This window comes from Aedes aegypti, chromosome 3 (genome assembly GCF_002204515.2).
Source record: "Aedes aegypti strain LVP_AGWG chromosome 3, AaegL5.0 Primary Assembly, whole genome shotgun sequence".
NCBI classification, from domain to species: domain Eukaryota; kingdom Metazoa; phylum Arthropoda; class Insecta; order Diptera; family Culicidae; genus Aedes; species Aedes aegypti.
In genome coordinates, this window is record NC_035109.1 from 236,573,819 (window position 1) to 236,586,427 (window position 12,609).

Consider the following 12,609-nt stretch of genomic DNA (forward strand, 5'->3'; position numbering starts at 1 on the left):
ACGCTGCCTGCGCTCAAAGTGTCATTCAGAAGTTAGTCGGAGAACTGCTTCCGTAAGTGGGGTTGCTACTTTAGGTGAACTGACAGCATATCATTCTCAATCGTTGGAAAAAAAAGCCACACCTCCTTGGTGCTCCATTGTATCTCAGATGCCCTATCAGGATTAGTAGTATCAGCTAATAATGCACCCCTTAGATGGCGGTCTTCATGTAGATTTTATTGGACGTGATATTTCGCTGTGCATGCTCAGTAGAATATCTCACGTCACGAGGCGGATCTAGCGACAGATGTCACTGCTCAGGAAATGCTGACCCTTCAGTTTGTCGTGTTGATTTCATGACGTATTAAAAATTACATTGATCCATACCAAATTGTTTGGCAAAACCTAAAGAAATAATCTTATCGCTTATCACTGGACTTATTAACGATAAGAATAATCATTCCGTTCGCATTAGTTAAAAGCTTATGAAAATTGAACGAGAGATTTAGTTTTCATATTACGTTTACCATGAAAATACAAATTCTGCTTTTTGCAATTTTGAGCGTGTTCTATTATAGCAATGCAGAACACTGCATGGTCATTCTCCGGTCAGATATTGCTGCTCGGGATCCCGTGTACCTCCAAATTGTAAATGGACAGGCCGAGCTTTGGGCGCCGAACGGTCCAGCTCTTATTTGGAATTCTACAAACGAGGTGACAGCTCTCCTGTGTTCAGGAAGCAACAACGCATTGATGCCAACAGGCATGGCCACCAACCAAAAGACCTGTGTGGACAGATCCACTTTCAGTGTCGAAGGAAACCTTGCAACCTCGCTGGAGCTACAATGTCGTAACCAAATCACAGGAGATACCATCAATACGGGTCAATCGTGTGGAGGACGTGGTACATTGCTGTAGGGTAGATGTATTAATCTTCGCCCCCTCCCTAGTTTTCGCCCCCCTGGTAGAACATTAGCTTGTTCTAGATTGTAATAAAATAAAAATGTTTTACTTTTTAACTTATATAAAAGATTGGAATAAAATATACTTAGTTTCCAAATGTTACTAATTAAAGTAATCTTCTAAACCGCCAAATAATCACATATAAAAATGTGGAAAAAATGATACGCTATTTTTTGCGTTCATTGAGAAAAGCGTCTATTTTAAAAGGCAAGGAAAACATATTAAGATAACTATTTCATCTTTAAAAAATGAATAGTTCTGATAAGACATGCATCAGCAAGAGACACGAATAGATTTTTTCAACTATTTCAGCAATTATAACCAGTTTTAAACTATTTTTTCAGGGTGGCGAAAACTAAAGCACGTTTTCGTACGATTCTAATCTTCGCCCCTGGCGAAACTACCTGTAACGTTCTTTCAGTGGTGCGTGCATTAATTTTCGCCCCTCCTCGAAATTGTTCGAAAAACAAAACAAACTCATTGATTTATTAACTGTTTACAGGAGGTCACAGGAAGTTTAAAGGATTTTCTAAATGTACCGAATAGTTCCTTCTTCTTGGTATTACGTTTCACTGGGACAGAGCCTGTTCTTAGCTATATATTCTCAGCAGTATTCCTATGAGCACTTGCACAGTTATTAGCTGAGAGGTTTCTTTGCATAAGCTGCCATTTTCGTATTCTTTTATTCTGTGGTAAGCACAAAAACACTTTATGCCTAACGAAGTCAATATTATTCCCGTTAATAATAGATCTTCGACCGACCAGGAATTGAACTCAGACACCTTCAGCATGGCTTTACTTTGTAGACGCGGACGTTACCACTAGAATTAGGTGGGATTAAGAACTTCATCAACGTTTTTCAACCGACTACTAAAATCTGTTTAGTTTACCATAATCTGGTAAAAATCCTGTGCAGTAAATGTGACCATTTCCATAGTAGCATTAACTACAAAGCATTTAAATCCGTGACACCTACCGTACAGCACAGTGTGGTTCAAATCAAGTTTATTTCTAGTCATAAATATTGCAATTCTGGTTAAATAAATGAATTTTCTTGTGTATTGATGTTGACTACACTTCAAAAAAGTTAACAGATTTATGTAGTCTTGAAAATTGTTGGTGTAGTTCTTAGTTTTACCATGCATTCAGTAGTTTCTACAATAAAATTCATTTCAGTGTATGATATTTGTTGCTCATCATTATACTGATAGTCTGTGACGAAGAACAAATTGAACTTATTATTGTCAATCAAATAACCCACCATATTCAGCAAGAATGGAATAGAAACGAAATATGATCAACCGATTTTTAATATTAAATATTATTTTTACCACTACATGAGTTAATGGGTTTACCGCAGTACTTTTTTTTCCGCATTCAGTTTTTGGCACTGCTAACATTATTGAAAACGCTGAATATGATAAATTTCTCCCGAAATAACGGTACTTGATATAATTATTTAAAAAATATTGGAGAACTTTAATGTATGACATATCGGGGTTGATTCCGATATTCTGACATTGGATTATTTCATGTTGGGAAATTTCTCGACTTCCTGGGAATAATAACATATATCCAGGCTTCCGAATTCTCACTCACTCTCACGATAATGGATTTATCCCTCACAGCAATTTTCTGCGATTAGCTGCCTTGCGATTTTATCCGTCCACAAAACAAAGCGAAAATAGATAATTGCACATTTCCGCAGCTGTGAGAAGTTTGTTTTCTCTTTCTCCGATCCATGGAGAACTTTTCCTGTATCCATCGCCACAAGCAGCAGTTGCTTTTATGCACCAAATTAACCACTCCTTTCGTCAAGTTGGGGTGGTAGCATGGTTAGCGTGCACGCATCGCGGTTGTTTTAGCAATGTACTAGGTTCGAATCCCGTCGCCGGCACTAGTTTTTATTTATCCACATAGTGATAATTCTCGGGAGCAGTTGGTGAGCGAAAATATGATGGAGTGAAAAATAAATTATCCCCGGAGTGGAGTGGTTTTCGGTTATCCACCATCGTAGCTCCAGGGAAAATTAGTGTGAGCGATAAAAGATGTTCACGTGAGGAAGCGAAAAAAGCATTCTCCTTATGTGAGAAAAATCGTAGATTTCGCATCATTGATACGAAAATTCAGAACCCTGCATATATCACATAAATGCTACAAGAGCATAAATAATTACTTTGCAATAAATAAAAACAATACATAGTGGAAATCAGGACCTTCCATAGCCTTCGTTAGTAGGCGGCTACAAAGCAAATCCATGCTGAAGGTGTCTGAGTTCGATTACCTATCGGTTCAGGATATTTTTGTAATGGAATTTTTATTTGAGTTCCTTGTCCATGAGGTGTCATCGTGCCTGCCACACGGTACGACTGTAGAAATGGTAACTTATGTAAAGAAACCATTTAGTTATGAACTAAGTACTCTTTGAAAATTAAGCTGAGAATCAGGCTCTGTCCTAGTGTGGACGTAATGCCAAAAAGAAAAAGACATAGTGGAAATAGGCAGGATAAGTACCAGTGAAGATGAAAAGTGAGAAGATAATAAGTACCTGTACTTCAATTAATGGGGGCGAAGATTAGAGCATGGGTGGGGCGAAGATTGAATTTAGGGGGACGAAAATTGAAGCACACCATCAATCCAAAAATTATACTTTTTTCAATAGTAAAACTTTGTTTTGGATTACTTTGCAGTTTGATCATCCTAAAATAATAGATGAATAGTTGAATAAACCCAATAACATTATTTGATATTGATTAATAGAGTCAGAAATTTATTATTCCTGCGATTACATGGTTTAGGGGGGCGAAATCTAGTGCTTCTACCCTATTTGGGATTCAACTCACAGGTTTACGGTTTCATACCATACATTCATTCGTGCATGGATATGCAACGTGCTTCTGTCCTGTGGACCAGGCATATTCTTCCAGGAGCGGCCGTTGCTGGATCTATGGTCGAGTCTTCTCGTCCCGCATGGAAAGTTGCAGGGATGCCGTCACACGTACGACCTTCGACGTCCTATACTCAAGCTTCACAGCTAGAAAGATTAACTACGTTGTTGGGATCAGCAGAGCAAGCTTCCAGATTTGTTTTTACGAATTCGTTCATGGCACGTGGACACATGTCTCCGGATGCGGATGGAATCTACCGAAGTTGGCAGTTCACGACATATTTTTTCACTAATGCTGTACCGAAGTGGCAGGTAAGATCATTACTACTGAACAGACATTCTATGCTTCTTTCCGGTCAAGTAACAATATTATATGATTTCGGGTCTTCTTTAGTAAATCCACTGCAGAATATTGAAAACATTGTCGAACTGTTAAGACAAATCATACAATATCATTGAATTTTCAAAGACCAAACCATAACATAGCACAGTTTGCATTTTGCATCTATAACTAAATTTCTACTTTGTCGCAAAGGTTGTCAACAACGGAAACTGGGTTCGCGTGGAGCGTGTAACACGTGACACGGCCATAGCACTGCACGAGGACCTCGTCATTATCCAGGGAACCGACGGGATATTGACGCTACCGCATGAAGATGGTAGACAAATTCCAATCACGCTGGAAGACGGGGGCATCGAGGCACCCCGCTGGATCTGGAAGATTATCAAGTCACCGAAGCTCGATGCCGGCATAGCGTTTGTCACGTCCAACAATCCATTCGAAACGGCCATCCATCCGATGGATTTCATTTGTGTGGATGTTTGTGGGGAAACGGGATGGGCACAGGATGAATTTGCTAATTTTGCACGCGGTTATACTTACTGTTGTGATCCAAATGAACTCATCGCAAACGTGCCAACCGCATCCCCAGAGGGACACGTGGGAAGAGTTTTACTGAGGACAATGTTATGAGTGCAACGGAGATAATCATTAACCAACTAGCAGCAACACGGTGATCAAGAACGATGGCGGTCCCGAGCAAAAGAATATGAGAAACAAATACCATTTCTTGTTATTAACTCGTGAAACGGGGTATCCTTGATAATGCAGGTAACTTTGATATACCGAGTTACACAACTCACAAAATGTAATAAACAATTACGGTCGGTTAGTTGAGCAAACCGAATACAAAATTAACTAGTATTACTCTAACATTCGAAGCAAAATGAACACCCATTTATTCTTTGATAATACATACCTAAGGATTACACATGGGCAGATCGCTGTTTTCAACGACCAAAACGTCTAGTACTCTGTATTGTTCGAATATGCATCCTAGAGGTTTGATGTTTTCGACAACGTATCTTATTATAATTTGAATTACATTAGATTATTTATTTATTTACTTAGTGTTACATCAATTAGTTTGATAAAACCCTGTTAACGATGTTACGCCAATTTACTCGATCCATGGCTGTGTCCCTCCAACTTCGATTTTGGCCCACGCTCTTCAGATCTTGTTACACCTGATCACACCCGCTGTGCTCCTCGCCTTCTTGTGCTAACCGGGCTCGACGCGAACACTATCGTTGCACGGTTGTTGTCCGGCAGTCTTGCAATATGGCCCGCCCAACGCACCCTGCTGGCTTTCACCACCTCCTGGATACAGGGTTCGCCGTAGAGCTTAGCGAGCTCGTGATTAATTCTCCGCCGTCACACACCGTTATCCTGTACATAGATGATCCTAAGCACCCGTCGTTCGAACACTCCAAGTGCTTGGAATCCTCTTCCAGCATGGTCCATGCTTCATGTCCATAGAGAACCACCAGTCTTATTAGCGTTTTTTACATGGTAGAGGAAGGGGTGCTAAAATGAACACCTTAGGAATGCCATCCTGTTTCTGAAAGAAACACGAGGAACTTGTAAATTTTTATCGCACAACATCAAAATTAGTGATGTTATCTATATCAGCGACACGAATTCAGACTGAAATAGCTTAATTTTCACATATTTTTATCGCTAGCAAAAAAACGATGCGAATGTTCATTTTACCTGCACTATGTGGGTAAAATAAAAAGCTGTTGGTGGTAAAATGAATATCATGCAAAAACCGTGAGCAAAACAAATGTTTTTGAATATTTTCATTGCGTTCCTGAAAATATATCCATTAATGAATGTAACCCATTCAAAAAGAAATCTAATGGTATCAGTTTTGACATCATATCATAATGATATTCACCCCAATGAAGACCCTCAAGACTCCCTGCTAAACTTACGTCAGTTCTGATTTTCAAACGTTTTCTAAAATCTCAGTTTTCATTAATATTTTCACTTCAATTGACCTTCTTATCAACCCGAACACTCCGATTTGTGCTCTAAATCGTCCGTGCGTGATAAACATCCAATCAAATTTATTTTTCCTGCCACCACTTCCCCTATATTTGGTGCGGGGATGAATCTTTCTCGATCACAGCTTCTTCTGGAGCCCATAGTAGACGCGATTTCCACTGATAATGCGTCTCCGTATTTCACGACTGACGTTGTTATCGTCTATCGTCTATCTACTTCCTAGGCAGACTCTGTCGTGCTAGGTTCCGCCTATCAGCATGAACTTTGTTTTTGAAGCAATCACCACCAAACCGGCTTTTGTCGCTTCACGTTTCAGACGTTCCAAATGTTCTGCCGACCCAGCTCTCCACATGACACCTTCTAGCGCGATGTTGAATAGCAGGCACGACGGGATTCGAACGAACTGGAATGTTCACACTATTCTGCACACCGTCCATCGTTGCTCTTATTAGTCTTGTGAGCTTCCCGGAAAAGCTGTACTCGTCCATGATTTTCCATAGCTCTTTACGGTCGATGCTATCATAAGGGACGGTCCATTAATTACGTAAGACAATTTTGGCGGTTTTTCGACCCCCTAGCCCCCCATGGTCAGATTTTTTGTAAACACAATTTGTATGGCGCGTAAGAAATCTCGAACCCTCCCCCCCTCATAACTCCTTACGTAATTAATGGACGACCCCTAAGCCGCTTCAAAATCGATGAACAGGTGATGCGAATGGGACTTGAAATTTTCACATTCCAGTTTGTCGCCCTTTTGTAGATGGGGCTTATAACCCCTTACTTCCACTTCCCGAGCAGGTGAAAAAAGCTCAGCAATAGCTAATTTTGATATGGACATCTAAAAGTGATATTAACTTGATAGATATAAGAGATAAAAGATCTGAAAATGATATCTAAAATTTACTCCTAGAATATCATTAGCATATCATATTTAGCTTTTGTAAGATCTAACCAATATCAGCGAACTATTAATTTGATCTGCAAACATCAAATTTTGATATGGTTTAGAAGTTCCAGGAATAAAATTTAGATATTATCTTCAGATCTTTTATCTCTTATGTCAATCAAATCAATATCTCGATTTGATGGTCAGAACTTCGCTTCTGCTCGGGTTCTCCGGCAACTGTTCCGTTTCCCAGATTCTAACAATCAGCCGATGCAGACAGGCGGCTAACCTCTCCGTGCGTCTTTTGATGAGTTCAGCTCCAATACCATCCTTACCAGCTGCCTTGTTGTTCTTGAGCTGGTTGATAGCATCCTTAACTTCTCTCAATGTGGGAACAGGTTGCTTTCCTTCATCCGCCATGCTGACATAGTCACATCCGTACACATTTCAGCTCGCGGCACGAAGCCTTTTCGGGATGTGTTAAGCTTCTCGTAGAACTTTCTCGTTACTTGTGAGCGATGAAGCTACACCATTTCTTCACATTCCGATTCTTCCAGGCGGCGCTTTTTATCTTGGAATAGACGGAACTTGCTGCTTTCGTTTCCATTTATATCGCCCCACGTTTTGTCGTGTTCCTTGCAGCTCGCACTGTATCCTTCTCCTCCAAAACTTGCCTGCATTCTTCATCCCATCAACCGTAACATGTACTCCCTTCCACGTACCCGACGATGCTCTCGGCTACGCTGTACTCAAGAGGGGCTTCGTCAAGGGGCAACGCCACCTCGAGATGCTGCGCGTATGCGGTGGCGACATTCGGTTGTGTCAGTCGCGCTTGGTTATACCGAGGCGGGCGTCGATACCGTACATTGTTGATGACAGAGAGTTTTGGGCGCAGTTACTATCACTATAGATCTATAGATAGTGAATAGAGTGAATGTTAGCGCCACGATAGGTTCGGACATCGGTTATATCGGAGAAGTGCCGTCCATCAATGGACCGATGCACGAGTTCACTATTTGACGTTTGAGCGGTGCCGTGTTATTTACGTGACCATGGCAACGCGTGAATTCGGCACCGCTCAAACGTCAAATTAGTGAACTCGTGCATTGGTCCATCAGAACGTGGTCGATTTGTGATTCCGTCTGCTGTGGTGATCTCCAGGTGTACCGATATGTGAGACTGTGCTGAAAGTAGGTGCTACGAATGGCCATGTTCTTGGAGGTGGACAAATCTATCAGTCGTAGGCAGTTCTCGTTCGTCAGCCGGTGAGCGCTGAACTTTCCAATCGTCGGTCTTAACTCCTGAACGTTCAAATCTCCTATGATGACTTTGACGTCGTGGCTTGAACAACAGCCGTACTCACATTTGAGCTGCGCGTAAAATGCGTCCTTGTCATCATCAGTGCTTCCGAAGTGAGAGCTATGCACGTTTATGATGCTGAAGTTGAAGAACCTGCCTTTGAGCCTCAACTTGCACATTCTTTCATTGATCGGCCACCACCCGATCACGCGCCTTTGCATATCACACATCACTATAAAAGCTGTTCCCAGCTAACGTGTGTTGCCGCAGCTCTGGTAGATGGTATGATTACCTCTAAACGTTCGCACCATCGAACCTGTCCAGCACACCTGCAGCGCTACGAAGCCGAACCCGCGGATCTTTAGTACATCGGAGAGCATGCGTGTGCTTCCGATGAAGTTGAGAGATTTTCAGTTCCACGATTCCAATCGCTAGTCCATTTCCGTCCTTGTGATTTTTGCCTATTGTTCTGGTCCGTATTATCTCATTGACGCTCCTGTGGTAATGTATTTTTACGGTTGGCTTGCAGGGCCTGACATCAACCCCCTAGATTTCCGGAGGGCCATTCCCCCTAAATGTTCGGAGGGCCATAGTGCACAGTTTAACTTTGAGTCCTTCCCTGGCACTCCGATTTAAAAAATAATTTTGATCAGCCGCCCCTGACATGAAGAACATACGCTATTGTGACCCTCCTTCCTCTATTGTTGAACAATTGAACTATTGTTCAACTACTAATATTACTTGGGAATGGTACGCCATGCCCAGCCATTTACCGAGCCGGCCACGTCCGTTTGTGGTGCTTTCTTCAAAGGGCAAATCGTCCACTGGAAGCATTAACGTGTCGGTGTCCAAAAAAAAAGTTAATTTTCATGCATATATTTGGAGCATCAAAATAAACTGAAATGTCAACGACAAATCGATTATTTTTCAATCGAATACACTTTAAATTTACACGATCATGTAACATTCAAGCATCTTTAGTTGAAAATTAAACGTGATGCTGTAACAATGAAGATGAATTTGCATCTTCTTCTGTTTACGCTACATTGAAATTTAAATATTTCTATCTGTGTACCCTTAGTCCCCTCCAAACAATCTGTTCTACGATCACTATTTGATGAAGATTTTTAAGAGTTCGTCATTTTTCCTTAAATGGAAATGGCTGAAAATCAACAATATTATCTTTATTTAACTTATCCTTCCAATTTTGTCCGAACTTATTCTTCAAATTTTATCCGAAATAAACATATCTATATCCAATATATTAACATATAATAAAACATATATGTGTTACCAAAGGATAGAACGATTGGCATTGGATTACAAATTTTCAGTGCAACCACTAGTTATGCCCTATCATCCAAATCAGCAAACACAGTTGGCATCACTTAAGGTGAGTATAAAAGGAAGCCAAACTTCGAATTTTCAAGTGCACAAGACTGGAGAATCTGACAACAGTTCGCGTTGAAAATCAATCAAATTACTTGCTTGCTGGTGGTGACCAATGGGATAAATTTTCAACGTGGAGCGCTGTTTGATTCTCAAGTTTTGTGCTCTTGAAAATTTGAGGTGTGGCTTCGTTCTATAATCACCTTAACACTTAACTAGAATATACTTACTGATATAAACACAATAGAGACTATTTATTTGATTATTTCCAGCTCTCTGGCTGTGTGCTAACTTCAGTGGCTTTAACTTTTATTGTAGCTGTTTTCTTCACATATGCAAATTCTTATTCTATTAATTATTTCAGATATTGGTTCTCACTTAGCCACATATCATTAATAGCAAAAGTGGCGAAATGCTATCACAACAATATGTAAGATTCATATTACGAAAACATTACCATTTGCTCTCAGTTGATAACTGGGATGGTACACAAATCATGTCACGCTAAATAGGGACTTTCTTTGTCCCTCTTGTCACGCCTTTCGTATGAAACCTCCAATATTTTCGTAAGGCTTGTCACGCTATTCCTGCTTGGAGCGTGACATAATTTGTGCATTACCCCAACTGTAGAAGTTCTCATAATAACACTAAAGGATGATGCACAATTTACGTCACGCTCCAAGGGGGGGAGGGGGTCGAGCCAAGCGTGACAAGCCTTACAAAATTTTCGCAGGACTCATACAAAAAGTGTGACAAAGGGGGGGGGGGGAGGGGGTCAAAAAAAAATTAGCGTGACATAATTTGTGTACCATCCCTAAGCTGAGTTTGGACGTAACAACAGAAGCAGAGAGTGATAGGTAACATTTGCTCGTTAGTAACACTCAAACCTTCGATTATAACGAAGCGAGTATCGAAAAAAAATTCAGAAAACAACATTAGGGTCGATGCACCAATTTTCACCATAGTACCAGTATTCGTCAACCTTGATAATGTAATGTTTTAGCAAACAAATACGCTAACAAATATTTTTTATTAAATCACTTTGAAATAATATTGTAGCCAAAGCTCAAAAACCTGAAAATTTTACTGAGAAAACAATAAAAAAAACAGAGCGGTGATGATCAATTAAACATTTATTCATAATTTGTGATTAGTTTGCTGTAAAGAAGTCCATTTTTATGTGGGATTTATCGTTAATTTTACTTATTTGTTGCATACTTCAAGGCGTTTAGAGCATATTTTTGGATATTTAAACATTGGCCAACGAATGATTAATCATTAACCTTCCAGTCGTCGCGCGGTTTGCTACTATCAGAGCCACCGCGCTGCTATTGTGAACCAATAGCGAGGTTTTGTCAGCAGTCTTAATCATTGATAAATTAAAAAATAGCGATTAACTTATTTTGGAAATGCTCTGAACGCCTTGAAGCAGGGACGTTCCGATATATCTTATCAGTTCCATCAACTAGTTTGTTTTTCTTGCTCGTGCCTTCTCAAATCGATTTGGTCGGTGTTCAGACAGACTGGACTAGATGATATTTTGGCGTTCTAAAGATAAGTTGAGGACTCCAAGAATTCTGATTATGCAGATTTTGATACAGATATATCAGCAAATAGATAAGTGTCATCATTGCATTAAATATCTCAAATATTTTGATATTTCGAATGCCTGGGGTACGTTTTTCTAAAACGATTAAAAAGCACTTGGTCCAGTCTGTCTGAACACCGACCATATGTTAGGCTGAACTAATGTTTTTATCCAATAAAGTCATAAATAATGATTATCGAGTAGTGTTTAATCCTTCGTCCTTGACGCTTGCTCCAGCGGGGGCAGGCGATGAGGGCAGGATCAAACATGTCGCGCGTCCGTCGAGTAAAGTGAAAAAGTACCGGGTTCGATTAGTTCTTTTTGATCCTTCGACCTTGACGCTTGCTCCTGGGCAGTGCGTCAAGAAATCCCGGGAAGTCGTCAGTTGTTTTCGCTCTCGGGTCGCGGTTTTTTTTTTCTCTGAGTGCTTTTCTATAGCGGAGCAAACGAGTGAAGCTGAAAGTGGATTGTTGTTGCTCTGTCAAGGATGACGGATCAATTGGTGAGCTCGTTTCATGCTACTATTTCAAATCTATAAAATATGTATGACTGCACATTTAATCGTTACAACGGTGGGACGTAAATATGATTTTTAACAAACTTATGAATGGTTCGTCACTGTGAGTGTCGACATAAACTCTGATTCATGAATTATTTATGTTTAACTTTTTTTTTTTTTTTTCAAAACACCCCTTTATTTTTGTAATTAAAAAAAACTTTGTATGGTTCGACACTACAAGTGTAGACTTGCAAAAGGTTCACTTTATTCAACAAACTTTGGATGGTTCGCCACTGTAAATGTCGGCATAAGAATAAGAGTGTTGTATGATGTCCCAGCCAATCGAGTTTTTTGTTTCTTTTCAAATGAGTAAAATATAATAACACATGCTTTCGTCCTGGCAGCAGTAGAAATGTTACATTTTGGTATTTATTCAACAAACTTTGAATGGTTCGCCACCTCAAGTGTTGGCATAATTTTCCTTTACATAGAAATTGTTCATATCAAATGAAAATATTATATTTTCATAAAAGCATATTTATTAGAGTGGTTCAAAAAATCGTTTTTGCTCCACACCGCTCATTCGATCCTAGATCAAATTCTGAGTGTCCTCCCAAAATATGAGCTCATTCGGATGAAAACTGAGACTGCACAAGCCCTTTGAAGTTTATATGGGAATTACTATGGGAAAAGCAAGCAGTTCATTCAATCGGTCATAGTGTGTGCCCATGTGCTTTTGGGGATTAGAACTACGTTGATAGTGTGAGAT

General features: G+C 40.0%; 1 protein-coding gene across 1 annotated transcript; it reads left to right on the top strand.

Moving 5' to 3' along the window:
- Nucleotides 1-477: 477 nt before the first annotated feature.
- Nucleotides 478-5,042, top strand: LOC5571163. Its single transcript, XM_001653425.2, has 3 exons — nt 478-894; nt 3,767-4,141; nt 4,365-5,042. The coding sequence occupies exons 1-3, from the start codon at nt 508-510 to the stop codon at nt 4,800-4,802; spliced, it is 1,200 nt and encodes a 399-aa protein (XP_001653475.2). The 5' UTR covers nt 478-507; the 3' UTR covers nt 4,803-5,042.
- Nucleotides 5,043-12,609: the final 7,567 nt, after the last annotated feature.